The sequence below is a fragment of the Podarcis liolepis genome (assembly GCF_965112155.1).
Source record: "Podarcis liolepis genome assembly, chromosome: 4".
Taxonomy (NCBI): domain Eukaryota; kingdom Metazoa; phylum Chordata; class Lepidosauria; order Squamata; family Lacertidae; genus Podarcis; species Podarcis liolepis.
This window is the reverse complement of record NC_139558.1, coordinates 46140925-46157800: the sequence shown is the minus strand read 5'-3', so window position 1 is coordinate 46157800 and position 16876 is coordinate 46140925. Positions and strand designations below refer to the sequence as shown.

General features: G+C 39.5%; 1 protein-coding gene across 29 annotated transcripts in view; it reads left to right on the top strand.

The window, feature by feature from the left end:
* The window catches only part of DMD (dystrophin), a 1010042-nt gene that overhangs the window by 985347 nt on the left and 7819 nt on the right, over window positions 1-16876 (top strand). For all 29 annotated transcript variants that reach the window (XM_083498284.1, XM_083498278.1, XM_083498289.1 and 26 more), the window contains 4 exons: window positions 241-399; window positions 4332-4575; window positions 5179-5299; window positions 10132-10224. In XM_083498284.1, coding sequence (XP_083354410.1) covers window positions 241-399; window positions 4332-4575; window positions 5179-5299; window positions 10132-10224 — 617 coding nt within the window. The remainder of the gene's footprint in view (window positions 1-240; window positions 400-4331; window positions 4576-5178; window positions 5300-10131; window positions 10225-16876) is intronic.

The following is a 16876-nucleotide window of genomic DNA, read 5'->3' as shown; positions in this document are numbered from 1 at the left end:
ATATGAAAAAAAATGGGGACCGAACTGTTCTGTTGTAATCAGTTTAATACACTGAATTCCGAGTTTCTGCCAGCAGCCGAGACAAACTCTGTACTACTCTTTGATGCATACGTTTTCACAGCTCGCTGCCATTCTTGAGGACAAAACATGTGGAGGGCAGTTTTCTAGATGGAAATGTGGGTCTGGTCTCTTTGCTTTGCTTTCTCTTGTTCTTATCATTTTCCTTTTTTGCATTTTTAGAGACGATGAACATTTGTTAATCCAGCACTACTGCCAAAGTTTGAACCAAGAATCCCCACTCAGTCAACCGCGAAGCCCTGCACAAATTCTAATTTCCTTGGAGAGTGAAGAAAGAGGTGAACTGGAGAGAATTCTAGCAGACCTGGAGGAAGAAAACAGGTCAGTTTGTTTTGGTACTATTTCCACGCATCCACAGAATAAATTGTTCATGAGGTAACGTTTAAATCAACAAGCAGCAAATTGGAATGTAAGTTGCCTGGAAATTTGTCACATGCAGTTTTCTTCTTTATATTATGCGAGATAAAGTAGATGGTGTGTAGATCTATTTGTCATGCTTAATTTAAAATAAAGATCTAAACCTAAAATGTGAGACATTTAAATTTAAAAATTAGATGGCAAATAAACCTATTTGTCATGTTTAATGCAGCAATGATAGAACATGACTTCTTGCTTCAGAAGGAATGTTCAAATCCTATAAAATATGTGATGTTGGCCTAAAATTGCTACATAGTTGCATGTGCATTTGTTGCTATCTTCAGTCACATTTATTAGATATGGTGGATGAATTATGTGTATGTGCTCATGCAAAGCAGTTCTTTATCTTTCCCTGTACAATTGTGGACACCCCCCCTCACTTTAAAGGAAAATAATAGAGATACCTGAAATGGTGGAGCTTTGCTGTATGTAGCAGAGCTGTCCAAATCAAGATACACATTTTTCTTAGTGTCATGTCATCAGTGATGTTATCTGATCAAGCACCGTGACACTATATACATAGCAGAAACATTAGCAAATGTAGCGCTGAAGAGATGTCGTTATCCTCTGCAGCCCAAAGGGGCATTTTTAGTCTTCGGAATAAGAATTGCCCATGCACAGCTTAACAATAAGCTTGTAATACATTCATTATATGTTGCCTTCAAATTGCACTGCTTTGTGAACTCAATCTATTATACCTGGTGCAAAAAAACTTACAGTATTTATTCATAGCCTAGAGCAATAGCTCCCCAATTTCACTTGAGCCTTCAGCCACTTTTGTGATATGATGAGTAAATGTTAATGATGAAATTACTGCCAAGAACTGCACAATTGCTGCCTTCTGCACAATTGTTGGCATCATTTAATGCAATAGTGCAATTTTAAAACAATACTTTATGGGAGCTCCTTTCATTTAAGCTATACAAAACTAAATAATAATAATAAACTGCACATTGAATAATGAAAAACATCAAAGGAAAAAAGGCATTTGTAAGTCTCTTTGAGTCATTTCCATGAATAAAGCAACTGAATCATCATCAACGAGATCTGAGATATAGTACTTAGGTGGAAAAGTATAAGGCTATTCTCCTGCTTACAAGGAATAGCAGAGAAAAAGATTTGGTACAGTACTCATAAAACCACACTGGAAATGTTATAAAAGCAAGTCTTAAGAGCTCTAGAAATAAATAAAAAGCGAAATTATATATATATATATAGCGCCAAAGAAGTATTAATGTAAGCTGGGAGGGGGTAATATCCCCCTATTTATATACATCTCCATATGGGAAATCAAGTGCAATTACAAAGAAGCAAAACAAAAGCCCAGCCCTGGCCGTGAACTGAAATGATGGCTTAATACCTGTGGGCACCACAGTGCTCTCTCACATACTCCTTGGTGCCCATCAAGGCTCCTACCATTTACTATTTTAAAATTGCAGCTTTATGCTTTTTCTTTTGGTTGAGGGTGTTGCCTGCTCTTTTTCCTGTGTTTTACTGAGAGGTGGGGGTAGGTAGGTGAATTTCCTGGTTTGGTGGGGGAGAGAGAATTCTGAGTATTGTCAGTTTCCCTTCAGTGACATGGGTATTTTGTGGTGCCCATGACAGTTTTTAAGACTTCAAAATATGCCCCAAGACAGAGGCAGTTTTAGGGTAGCACGACCGGTTTGGCCACACTATGTGCCGTGCTGCAGGGGGCACCACAACAGTGCTGTAGATCACAGTGTGAGAGGTGGGAGGGTGCTGAGTTTTAGCATTACACAGTACACCACTGATATTTGAGAGCCCAAAGTTGAACACTGCCCCAGATCCAAAATAGTTGGACAGCCCTGCCTACATTTTAGTGTGTTACACCTTGCTTAAGCATACAAGGCCCTGCAAAATGGTGTGGGGTAATTTTCTGAAATCAAATAACATTTTTTTTTTAAAAAAAGTACCCTTCTAGCTACAAAACTACTTCTATAAGCCAGGTTTGTACAATGTAACCTACTAGGCCCCTGTTTTTATTATTAAAGATTTCTTGTTTTACAGAAGTATGTGTAATGTCTCTAGTATTTTTTCCATGTAACATTTTTACAAATCCGTTTCATTTGTTGAGACATTAGAGGGAGAAAAAAAGGGGTGGAGGGGGGGGAGATGGATGGGGGTGGGGTTGGGCGGCGATGTTTCTATTATGCTTAATGTATGTAGGGTTTGGTGTCAGCGTTGCTTGTGCTGTTCACTTGTGTTCCTTTGGTGGTGAGAGAGGTTGGGGTTGGCCTAGGGTGTGCTTGTTTGTTTGTGATTGGCTGTGGTGATCTTTGTTTTCATGTGTGAGTGCAGTGGGTCGGTGTTTTGGATCAGGTTAGCCATATTGATTTGTATGCTGTTGGTGGATTATTGTCATTGTCTTGTTGGGCTGTGTATGTGATAAAGGGGAACTAGGCTCCTGTTTTGATATCCCCTAACAGGTTGTGTAGGCCTGCTATAAATACTTGCAATCCTTGGCAATAAGTACAGTTGTTCATTTCCCATCATGAGTAATTACTTTCACAAGTAATTGTTGTATCACCACAGATGTTACTAACAGCTCATGAGTGGGATGTTTGCATTGCTCAGATTTCCAAGTTCCAGGTGTTACTGCAATTTCAGCTACGCAAGTTCATCCTTGCTTGTGGAATAGTTTTTATTCTTTTCTACTAGTCCTCTTAGTAAGGTGTGGTAGTCTGGAGGCATCTCAGATTTATTATGCAGTGATATCACTTTGACTGCTAATAAAATCACCTAGCCCAGGTTGTCGTTTGGCAAGGTGGGTTTCAGGATATTGCTAGTTGCTGTGCACTTGCTCATTTTGAAAGGATTAGACATTTATCTCCCTGCTCTCCCTTCTACATCTATATATTTTCAGAAGGGTTTGGGTTTTTTTAACACGCTAATTCTGACTGACATAAGCAATGCTCGCTAGGTCTGTGTTTCTTTTTATCCGCTCACACTGGCTTAAGATTGCTCTCCAGAGCTTTGTGCAATATACTGAGAGAATTTATTTTTGTCTTCTAAGAGTCTGATACAGAAATATTCACCTAAGCAATGATTCTTTGGATGACTTCTTTTTCCTTAACTAGCACTTGGAATAAGGAAGGTATTCCAAGTTATATTGTTTGATTATTCCTTCCAGCACTGAATAAGAGACCAGTCCATACATAAACAAGTTTGACTTTAATGATTTCATCAGACTGGAATCTGAGAGCCAGTGTGGTGTAGTGGTTAAGAGCGGTAGTCACGTAATCTGGGTAACCGGGTTCGCGTCTCCGCTCCTCCACATGCAGCTGCTGGGTGACCTTGGGCCAGTCACACTTCTGTGAAGTCTCTCAGCCCCACTCACCTCACAGAGTGTTTGTTGTGGGGGAGGAAGGGAAAGGAGATTGTTAGCCGCTTTGAGACTCCTGAAGGGGAGTGAAAGGCGGGATATCAAATCCAAACTCTTCTTCTTCTTCTTCTAAACTTAAGAGTCCAATTTGTTGTAAACCATGTAGGCTTGGAATGCATAGGTTTTGAATAAATGCAAACGTCTTGTGCACTTATGAGAAACAAAAGAACAGGCCTTTTGAATTGAAAATTTAACCACGGCATTTTATAATAATGCAATATAACAACTTTTCAACAACCTAAGGCAGGAACTCTCATTCATCTCCAGTTCAAGAGTTGTATCAGCAAATTTGTTCTGAAGCCCTTAAAAGGGATTGGATCCCAAATCTAATCTGCAAGATTAGGCAATAATGTCTGGCATTCCAGCCACAAAATGGAAAAGATGGTGCATTCATAAAGGTGCTAAAGTCTCACTTCTTCCCCATTTTCAATAGAAACCTTCAAGCAGAATATGATCGATTAAAGCAGCAACATGATAACAAAGGACTGTCTCCACTGCCATCCCCACCTGAGATGATGCCCATTTCCCCCCAGAGTCCGCGAGATGCTGAACTCATTGCAGAAGCCAAGCTGCTTCGTCAGCACAAAGGCCGCCTAGAAGCCAGGATGCAAATCCTGGAGGATCACAACAAACAGCTGGAATCACAGCTGCACAGGTTGAGGCAGCTGCTGGAACAGGTGAGTTCTCAGTCTGTCCTAATCATGGCTTGAAACCTTAATATGGAAAAGCAAATGTATGACCACTTAACAAATATGGCTTGAACCTGGCAGCAGCTTCAAGCTGTCTGTACATAGGTTGGTCTCTTTATTTAGTAACTTTTGTTTACACTGAATGTATCACAAATATAAATACAAACATGATGGCATTACTGCAGACTTTGGCTGCAATTCTGTTCTCTGTTACTTTGGGGAAAGTCTCATTAAACTCAGTGAGATTTACTTCTGAGTAAATCTGTACGGCAGAAGTGGACAACCTGTGGCCCTTTGGCTGCATACAGTCCTAGGCCTAATTTCATGCAGGTGAGGTGAGTCAAGAGGGGAGGGTGGGGAGCCCAAACAGATAGGGGTGATGAAAGGCGGAGATGAGTTCAGATCTCTGTCAAGAGTGGTCTATCCCTCCTATGGCAGCCTACCGGGCAGAGGTGAAAACAGAGAGAGAGAGAGAGAGAGAGAGAGAGAGGGAGAGAGGTGCCCTATCCCTGCTGTATAGGATTATAGTGTTCGTAATTAGCCGACCCACTATCTGTAGGATAACTATTATATTACCTTCTGGTGTTTCAGCCTCAAGTGGATGCCAAGGTGAATGGTACAACTCAGTCTTCTCCTACCTCGTTACAGAGGTCAGATAGTAATCAGCCAATGCTTCTCCGCGTAGTTGGGAGTCAGACTTCAGAATCTATGGGTAAGATAACACAACTAAGACTATTTTAAAATGAGGATTGTTTGCCATTTATATTCAAATTTCATATTATATCAGTAGCTAACATGGATCCTTTTTCAGATAATCAGGATTTCATGCACAGTATATGGTTACATGTTAACTGTTTTAGAGCATTCAGGGAACTTTTGGCTGTCCAAATGTTGGACTTCCATCAGCACTGTCAGCATTGAGGGATGATGGGAGTTGTAGTTCAGCTACATCTGTAAAGTCAGGTTCCCCATCTCTGTTGTAAGGGATCCCAATTTCTTTCTTAAATATAGCATTCCTGTATGTGGGCATCACATTTTTCTTGGCACTCCAATGGCAACAAGTTGCCAGAAAGAACAGTCATCATGTCTTCCTTTTATTCCATTCCACATGGAGTGTGACTACACAAAGCTCGCAGCCCTGTTGATTCAGTCTGTGATTTGACCACCACACTCTTGTCTGCCTTTTGTAGACTTCTTAAAACTCTATTTTATTACTCTGTGGAGTGTGCTTTGCTGAGTGTAAAAGAAAAATTCAAACACAGGAGTCTTCCTGTGGCCCTTAAATGGCGAATACAAGGAAGGCTACCCTGAGTTGCCACAGTAATGGCCAGGTGGGCATTCCTTAATGAACTCCACTCTCTGGCAAAGGGTCACACATCCCTCAACTTAAAAACAACAACAACAGTAACAAAGTACCACTACTTTTATCCCTCCACAAACTGAGACACCACAAAACCAGGCTTCTACATTTTCATTTGATAGAAATAGGCTATTGTGCTGCAAAAATTGGATTGGTATTAATGAAAGTATAACAAATGAAAAAAAATCCCACAAATGGCATTTTGGCTATTTTCATAGTTGTTCACTTAATGTAGCTGACAGCAGTGAAGGTAAATAATTTGACACGAGGTACACAAACACAAGCTGAATTAATAAACAGCAGTTAAAATATTTGACCCTATTGTGGCAAGTAGGGCCATTGAGACTTGGATTGCTAGAAGATAATTCAATAAAAAATCCTCACTTATCTGCAGAACTTAACTACAAAACCTGGTTCAGTGATTCCTTTTATTTTTCGGTTGCTTCAGCTATTGGATACTTTTGCTGTTGAGTTTCTCTGAGGTGCCCTGGTAATCTCACATTTGGACTACTGCAGTACATTGTATGTGAGGCTGCATTGGACAATGGTCCAAAAACAAACATTTTATCTTCTTGTTGTGAACCGCCTTGAGAAATTTTATTGTATGTCAGGCCATAAACATTACATAAATAATGTACACTGCTAGTGCTCAGACAAATGGAATTCAGCAAGATATTTCTGGCAAAGCTATTCCCATCTGGTGTCTCATTTATAAGCATTTTTATTATGCATAATGGTTAGCCTTGGCTAAATAGTAATTCTGTTTAACATGATAGGTAATTAGATAGCTACTTTAGATGTTTGTATAAATATTATTATACCTGAGGATTTGAGAATGAACAGGGTGTTTCGCAGTAATTACAAGAAAATTACATTCATTTAGAATCATGTTTGTTCTATCTGTGAAGCTATTTAGCACTATCTTTCTAATAAAAGCCCAGTGACCCTTTATTATTCAGTATATTACAACACAAATATTCTGATTGATTGATCAATCAGTCAGTCAGTCAGTCATGTTTAAGGTGCCAAAAGATTCTGTATTGTGTATATTACAAAAGATAGACATACTGGGGCAAAGGGCAAAAATCCCAGCACAAATGCACCTGGTGATTGCCATACCTGGCTTGCTACAGAGGTGAGCAGCAGTTTTAGTCTCCTATCTGGGTCATGGGAAATCTTGCTAGCTTCTTTATTACAGACAAAACACGTACCCTTTTGTTATGGGTTACTGAAACAGCCACATGTTTATTGCTTATTTTCAGGTATGAGAGAAAAACTCTTTGACTGTGACATCTATAGGGAGCTGTAATTTGTCCTGGATCCTTGTGAACTGTATATGCAAGCTACCACAAAACACATGGTTCAGACACATTCAATTCACTAATTTTGGAATATAAGGCTTTCTATAAGGGGAACACCATGTTGGTAGGGCTCTATCAATTAGTCTTAAGTGAAATAATGCTCTTATGTGCTGCTGTTGTCCAAGGAGCGATGCAGAATGAGGGTACAGGTAGATTTCAAGCAGTTTATAAAGCTACAAAATCCTCTGAACAATAATTTGTTAACAGATTTGAAATTCAGACTTTATAATTGGGGGTAGACAGCTTGTAGGCCATGTAGTCTAATTCCCTACTCAGTGCAAGAAATCCAGAGGTAAAACTCTGCCAACAAGATGGCTGTACAGCCTCTTCTTGAAGACTCCATTATTGTTTCAGTGTTTATATTTTAAGGTGTCTAGTTGAATTTTAATTTTAATAATTTTGTGAGCAGAGATGAGCATACTTCCCTATCTTGATTTAGAATTGGCCTGGGTTGTTGTTGTTTTTTGAGATTTTTCTGTGAAAAGTCTTTTGAAATTTGGTAGCTGTGTTCCTCTTTTCCCTTCCGCAGCCTTAGCTTGCAAGTGGAGGAGGATGGAAATTGGCAAGAGAGAAGGTTAGGAACAGGAGAGGTCTGTTTTTTATTTAAGTACCCACCAACAAAATAAAAACATCTGAGCATGCTCAAAAAGCCACATCACCACTTGGAACTCTGAAATAATTTGTCCTGACTCGGGCAAATAATCTTACAGATTTTGAGGTTCTCATTGCTATTTTGATGCTCTGAAACAATGGGAAATAAAATATGGTTCCTCTGCCAGCCCAGCTTCCCTGGTTCTCCTTCCCTAGTCAAGCTCTGGAAGGAAGAAGCAAAAGTGAAACTGACATAAGAGAGGTCTGGGTAGCACTAGATTTTGAGATGTTGGAAGTTTAGAGACGACAAGTTTTGCTCAGTTCATAATCTGTATACCTTTTTACGGTCTAAGCCCATCTCTCAAATTCACTGCATGTAAGCTGCTTTGGCAATTTTGGTTAAATGCTGGAAACTAATCTAAAATTAAACTTGAAGGAAGGCATTTGGTTCCCTCATAATAAATGAACAACAGTAGCTGGGCTATAAATTACCATTCTGGAAAAACAATGAGCATCTGTGTTTCTGTAGGGATAAACAGATATATCCTGATACAGTACAGTTTCTTCTCAAAATCTGTACTAATGATCTTTAAGTCAAATTTGAAAAACAAAGAAATTATAAGCAAAAGATATTATGTTCCAGTCCCCTTTTGTTTCTGTACTGAAATATTAGGAATTAGTTATTAATATGAGGTTTGCATCAGCATTTGGTATTCCTAAAAATGTTGAACACATCTTAATATCTTCAAGTGGTTCCTTTCTTTTTGAGGATATATCTGAGGAAATCCAAAAAAAAGCAGACACTAGTTACCAATTTCTTATTAATATAAGCATTAGTCACTGCTTATTCATTTATTATGTTTACAGTGATCTTCTGCTCTTTGTGAATCATGTTCAAAAAACATGATTTAAACCATGTTCAGGACATTGGGTTAAAAGAAGCTCAATCTTCCAATCAGCACCCTAGCTGAACTACTATCTGAGGCAATTTATTCTTCAGTCAGTGAACACTTGCACTGTTCTGTTTTGTTTCCAGTGGCCAAGTACTGTATGTGATACGTCACTGTTAACACTGGATTTTGCTGGCACAACAGTTGAATTAGTCCCGTCTTTGTTGTTTTAAAAACAAATCTTCGAATTGCAGTCTTATTCCTATTGACTGAATAGGTATGAGAATGCATGTGCATGTTATAGCCGCCTCATAATAGTTGCATTAAGTTGCAGGTTGCTCGTCTGCAGCAGTTAAGAATACTTTTTCTCCAAGTCATCACAAGTTGCCCAAAAGGGCAAAAAACAGAGGAAGCACTGAAATATGGCTGGTTTATGTGATGAGAGATATGGTTTCCACGAGGCACTTTCTGCCTCGGCAGGGGATGAACTAGATTAGCTCTGATTCATAACACTTTCATTGAGTTTAACCAGTTAATCAGCTTATTCTGAATTAACTATTTTGTGGTTTGCAAAAGTTAAAAGAATAGTCTTACCTTTTGTTTTGGCAGTTTCCTTCTCTCAGTGTACAAATTAGCCTAAAAATTTGAGCAGCAGTAATGCTAAAATTCTCAGGGAAACCTACTGTGATATCTGAACTCTACATTTCTGCCCTGCTCTGTTATTGGGTCATAGAACTTATTCAAGGGGGCAAGTGTATTCTGCCATGTCAAACATTTCAAATGACTTTTCAGAGTACAAATCAATCTTTCTGCAGCTTTTATCTGATGCAATTAAGTTGTCAAAACTATTAATACTAATGCAGCTGCATATTTGTCAGCTCTGATTTACTTGGTTAGAAACACATTTCCTGTCTCGCCATATCACCATTGAAATGCAGCACAAAACTACAAAGTCTAGTTGTGGTAATGGAATAAGGGAAGCTCTCATTCTTTCTAGCAATTACTTTTACCATTTTTAGTATACACGCTTAGGACTTTTGAAATAATTTATTTTACTGTCACAGGGCTACATTACTTCATAAATGGAAGAAGCTTCATAATTTAGAAAAAGAAAAAGGAATGTACATGTATATGCATATATATTAAAATTTCTTTTGGATTGTTAGCCAGGAGGATTTTTTAAACAGGATTTAAATAGGGTGAAATACTGCAAACTGAACCTTGCAGAGTCCTAAATGAATGGTTAAGCATCATAAACTGTAACCAGCGGCAGTATTTATGAAGCAAGTACTTTTTAATGGCTCTTGTTAAAAGGAATGTCCTTCTGCTTTTGTTTTTTTAGGTGAGGATGATCTGCTCAGTCCTCCCCAGGACACAAGCACAGGGTTAGAAGAGGTCATGGAACAGCTCAACAGTTCTTTCCCAAGTACAAGAGGTAAGCTTTAGTGTTCAGAAGCAAAGACCAACAGTCAAATTATATGTTGTGCATATTACTCGCAGCTCAGTATTATGTTCACAGACTGTTCCACAGGTGAAAGGTGCAAGTGTTGTAAGAGAAGAATCTAACACATTTTTTCTCCTAAAACTTGTATGCATAAGCACTTTGATTCAGCCACAAACAGTTCTTGCTCTGAAATGCTAGCAGTAGAAAAATAATCTCCATAGTACAATAGCATTACCGGTATTACTGGGATTTCGGTGTGTGCTCAGATGTGCAGACGGATCTCTGTGCTTCTGGGATGACTCATTCATTTCAACTCAGGGGGGAAATTTGCACATTCAAAGGTGCTTCAGTTGTCTAAAGGCCAGAAAAGGGGATTCGTTACTATCTGAGGTGAGTAAACAATCGTCTATGACCCAAGAAAAATTAGCAACCTCACTGGTGATTGGTAGCATCATCATTAACAAAAATAAATAAATCCAAAATATGTAATAGCCAGTATGAGAATATTGGGCAGCATCACTATTACAATGATAAAATTACTGGGGTCATAAGCTACCTTTTTAAGACTACCTTTTTATACATTCAGATAGTAACCAGCATATAGACACTGGCCCACAAACTACAACCTCCATAAGAGGATTTTTGGCTTAGGTTTTCTCTTTTCACAAATCTTTCTCAGAATTGCTGTATCTGCGCTCTATTCCATTTTTACAACTCTGAAACATTTCTTTTCCCCGCTCTGGTGCTAGAAGCAGAACTTAACCCAAATACAGCCAGACATTAGGTAAAAAGAATATGCTCTTTCATTTAATCGGAGTAGGTAAGGGTTTAGGGCTCTGTGCCTTCAGAGGTTGGAACCTCTTTAAAATTTATGTTTCTAACATTTTCTTTCTTTGTCAAAACAGAGCACAGATAGTATTTGAATAATGTTTCCAAGAAATGTTTAGTGCTCAAGAAAAGGTCATTGCTGAATCTGGCTACCACATTATAGTGCCATGAAAAAAGGCTTAGGTTAAAGGAGACAGTATTTTATTTCTTGATGGATGTTTATGTGGAGTAATTTTAAACCTGCCTCTGAAAAGCTGCTCCCCAGGCAAATGTTCTAATGAAACACTGTGCTGTGTGTTAAATAGTGCATAGTTCTGTTTCAGCTGCTCTGAGTATTTTTTCTTGAGGATAGCATATCCAGTCTACCCTTTATGAAACCTCTTCTAAGTAGCACCATCTTTTTTTAAGGGTGGTACAACAAACTCAGTGAATGGAGTGTTAATCTTATAGAACTGTGGTTCTCTGAAATTGTGGGGAAAGCAATGAATAGCTCAAATAACATTTTTATAATAAATAAAAAGCTGTTTCAACCTGTTTCATTAGCCTAAAAGAAAATACAGCAAAATAAACTGCCAAGTTTTTAGTGCTCTGCCATTCCTCGAATAGATCATAGGTTGGTCTAAAAGCTTAGAAATAATATTTCCCACCCCCACCCCCCACCCCAAAAAGATGAATATGAAACTAGTTGTCAGGCCCTAATTTCTCAGCTACTGTTGAATGGCTATGGTAATAATGCTTTAAATAATCTTGCAGGAATAAAAATAGAATGCAAATTGATATTTAACCAACTAAATGAAAGTGAGATCATTCTAACTTTCCATGCACTCAGGTCATTTTAATGCATTGGGATGGCACAAAATGTTTGAGTGTTGCCCCTTGAAATGTAAATGGTAATATTCAAAATTTGGAAGGTAGTGCAATGATTGATAATTAGTTTGACTGCAGTTGTTAACATTTTGCAATTGCTGATTGAGAATGAATATATTTATCAAGGTAGAAATTTATCAAATTGGGCATACAACAATTTGGCCACCTGTGGGGTGATATATCTCTTTTCCCCAAGATTTCTGATTAGCAGCAGCTATGAGACAAAATACTTCTCACCATGTAAGCAGATGCTACAAATAGTACGACCAACACTAGTACTAAATGGTTTTCTCTCTATGCCTACTGAAAGGTAACTATTGTGGGCCCCTGGGTGGGGCATGCACAAAGAAGACACAAACCAGTATTGGGATCAAGGCCACAACTTCTAGTGATTACAGATGTAAGCAGGTTTGGGTGTAGGCTTTGGGTGTGTATCCTGAAATCAATTAGCCCACCAACTGGTTGATGAATAAGTAGGAGTTGACTGCTGTCACAGGTCACCCTCTGACATGCACCATATCCAGGAAACCCTTTGGGTTACCAGATGGAGATGCTAAGTCCCTTCAGCTCCTGAGATGGGTATCTGGACAAAAAGTTCCTCCCAGGCTCCCACGGCAATGGGCCTCCTCCACCAGGACTAAGGACGCAACCTAGTGCTTCCACTACTCAAAAGTTGTGATGATTGCTAAGAGGTAGGCAAAATCCACTGACAGGCCCAATTTGTCCACAAGGCAAATTCCTCCCTGGTCCCAAATACAGCAACCAAATTACTTCCATAGAAAGGTCAAGCATGGGCATGCCTGCCTTACCACTAGTCAGCCCATTCAAACAATAAAACAAAGGCAGGGGGGATCCATGGAAGACTGCAGTGCCTCCAGCACCACACAGCTGGCTTTTATAGCCTCAGAGTGGACCAGAGCTTGTGCTGGCAGAATTATTACCATAAGGCTACGCTGAATTCCTCCCTAAGATTTCTAAAAACACACCCCTCTCAATCCACACAAAAGTACTTAAGGAGTGTGTGGCACAGGACAAGTGAGCAAAGTGGCCTGAGCAGAGTTCCAAGAGCCAGATAGGTCTGGGGGTTGTATTAAGCATGCATCTATGCCTGACCTAGATGAACCCAAGTCATACATTTCAAAGACATTTAGTACATCTGCCCAAGCTACACAACGGTAGCTGTTTGCATGGAATAGTTATTTCCATTTATATTCTTGCTGTGGATTCTGCCCTGCTGTACAACAGAGAGACCATTGTGTGCTTTCTTCCTACCTGTATATTCAGGTAGCGTGTATTCTCTCTCCCAAATGAAGCAATCTTATCTAATAGAGAATTTCATGTGAATACAGTGGTGCCCCGCAAGACGAATGCCCCGCAAGACGAAAAACTCACTAGATGAAAGGGTTTTGCGGTTTTTTAGTTGCTTCGCAAGACGAAAACGTCTTGCAAGTTTGTTTCCTTTTTCTTAAACCGTTAATACAGTTGCGACTTGACTTCGAGGAGCAACTCATAGAAGTTGGTGATTTTTGAAGCTTTTCCAAAACTTTTCCGACACCGTGCTTCGCAAGACGAAAAATTCGCTAGACGACAAAACTCGCGGAACGAATTAATTTCGTCTTGCGAGGCACCACTGTACTACATATCCTCCTTGGAGTTATATTAGGTTGAATATGGTACCCTGGAGTTCATGGAATGTTGGTGGTATTCAACTTACTTCAATTTTCACGGTGTATCAAGCGTTCTTGGGAAATCACCTCTGTTGAAAAAATAGAGGACAGTATTCAACTAAGTTTTACTTAGAGTAGACCCATTAAAATTAATGAACCTAAGTTAGTTACATTCATTAACTTCAGTATGCCTGAGTTGAATACTAAATAGAGATGTTAATAAAATGTATTGGTGTGAAGAACAGAAGCAAAGACACTATATTCTCTTGGACTACCTAATCACTTTAAAAAACGAAACTTCCTGCAAATGTGCAAGTTATACAAAACTCTTTTTCTGGCATTGTTGCTTAATGCAAAAATGAAGTAAAACACAGATGTTACATTATCATTGTGTTGTTTGCCTGGGTAATTCTGCAGCTAGTAATGATGGATCAGTGAAAGAACTTGCTATGTATGCTAAGTAGGAAGCCAGCCAAGAATTCCCAGTATGATATGGAAATAAATCTCACTGGGGAAAGTAACCTCTTGGCTTTCCATTACAAATAAATTGGGAAATAATCTCTGATAGGTTCAACCTCAGGAAGGTATTATACTGATGATTAATTGATGCAGTTTAAATGTTAAGAGTTACACACTGATGGCATCAGGTTTTCCTCCTCTCTATTCAACTATGTTTTTAGCCTTTCTTATAAACAGAAATTTTATTATAAATTTCTTATAAAAGAAATTCTAAACCACAGAGCTTCTTGGGCTTGCCAATCAGAAGGCCGGCGATTCGAATCCCCGTGACAGGGTGAGCTCCCGTTGTTTGGTCCCATATCCTGCCCACCTAGCAGTTCGAAAGTACGTCAAAGTGCAAGTAAATAAATAGGTACCACTCCAGCGGGAAGGTAAATGGCGTTTCCGTGCGCTGCTCTGGTTTCGCCAGAAGTTGCGTAGTCATGTTGGTCACATGACCTGGAAAAACTGTCTGCGGACAAACGTTGGCTCCCTCGGCCAGTAAAGCGAGATGAGTGCCGCAACCCCAGAGTCGTCCGCGACTGGACTTAACGGCCATGAGTCCCTTTACCTTTATAAAAAGAAATAATGCATCATGTAGACAAAGTTGGTGTATCTCTGACCTACACAAACAGATCTTTGGAGGAAAAAATGCAGATGTCTATATAGTTTTTCTCTTGTTTATAAGTTAAAACTGCAAAGAATAGCTGAAAGCTTAAACATTATAGAATGATCTCTGCACTTGCTGCAAAGCTGAAGGATGGTACTAAAAGTGGGAATTTCTGCTGAGAATCTGATGATTTTCTTTCTCATAAACTGTACAGTCCCATCCACATTCCCTTTAGCATGCTGCTCAAAGCAAATTCATAGTAGCCGCAGCTGCTTTCCACAGCTGCTGTGCTAACTCAAAACAGATGTCAAAGCTAGAGGTCTGACATAGTGGAAATATAGTATTAAATACCACCTTAGTGGTTTATTAAACCCTGCAAGATAATAGGTCACAGAGTAAATTGCTTTCACACTACACTTGTGGACAAACTGCCAAGTCTGATGGGAGTTTTGTATGTATTTGACTGAGATCTTGTTCATCTTAGCAAAAGAATAACAATGAAATGTAAGCTGAACAATCGAATTTTTGACTAAACTGTGAGGTATGTTTAAAAGAAATGGTGGTATCCAGTGCTTTTTTTGTAAAAAAAATGTTTATGGGTACTCTCATTTTCCTACTCACACTGAAATACTGCCCCACAATGAGGCCAAACTTGGATTCACAAAATGTTTAAGGGGTATGCATACCCCTGCACCCCCTCAGGAAAAAAGCCCTGGTGGTATCCTTAGAACAGAGTAGCTGCTTCTTAGCCCCATCCCCAAGGAAATTAATGCTACTGGAGTTGTGTAGAAATCAATGGGGCTTAAGTGAGTCCTGATTAATGTAATAGGCATGACTAATGAGGATGTTGGCAGATTCATGAGGATTTGGGGGATCCTTCATGTTAGCAGTGTCTCAGACAATGTCTCCATATTAATTGTGAAAAATAATTTGTTGTTATTCTTCTTGACTGTTAGATCTAACCTATATGCTCTCCATATGTCAAGAGCAGAGTGACTATTGAAATGGTGATGACTTATTCAGCTGTGATTATTTCTAGCCTGCTTCACTATTTTATTTAATTATTTCATTTTGATGATGGTTGTGACAATTAGTACGTGTGCATTTGATTTGGCTTTAATACGTTTTGTTTTTAATGTTATGTATTTTCCTGCTGGAAACATTTAGTAAAGAGCTGTTTAATTTATTCATGAAATTTATAATCAAAATGATTCAAATGGAAGATTGCTTATAAATTCCATCTGTACAACAGATTCTGGACATAGGTGTCAAACTGCAATGACAGGGCAATTTAACCAAACAAAGAAAATTGCTAAGTGGAAATTAGGGCTGTGCGATTTATTGATACATAGTTGAAAACCAATTTAAAGCCCAGATTGCAATAGCCATTTCATTATTTTTGACCTTGCAATACATTGCAAATACCCACTCAATGCCCACCGGGGTGCAAGCAGTTGCTGAAGTCCTTGCCTGCTGCCTATCAGAGTACTGCCAAAAACATTTTACTGCCAAGTAAAGGGCTGCTAGCCAGCTCTAAAGCAGCTTTGCACCCTGCAGTCCAGGGAAGGAGGAAAACGGAGTAGAATTGAAAAGGTAAAGGACCCCGACAGTTAATTCCAGTTGCGGACGACTCTGGGGTTGCGGCACTCATCTCACTTTACTGGCAGAGGGAGGCAACGTTTGTCCGCAGGCAGTTTTTCTGGGTCATGTGGCCAGCATGACTAAGCCGCTTCTGGCGAAACCAGAGCAGCACACAGAAACACCGTTTACCTTCCCACCGGGGCATTTACTTGCACTTTGACGTGCTTTTGAACTGCTAGGTGGGCAGGAGCTGGGACCGAACAACAGGGGCTGACCCCGTCGCAGGGATTCAAACTGCCAATTGGCAAGCCCTAGGCTCAGTGGTTTAGACCACAGCGCCACCCACTGCCCTTGGAGTATAATTAAGTAGAGCCAATTATAATCTGCTTTCTCTGTAGGCAGAGGGAGGTTGTTGGTTTCCCCCCGGGATTCTTATGTTTGTTCTCTCGGGCTAGGTATCTCCCTCTATCTCTTTCACCAAGCCCTCTCTCTCTGCCTCCCTCCTCTACATTTTCTTTTCCCCTTTCCCTCCCTCTCTCTTGCAAGCCTTCTTCACCCATCCTGCCCTGTGGTTCCTTTTGTGCCACGATGT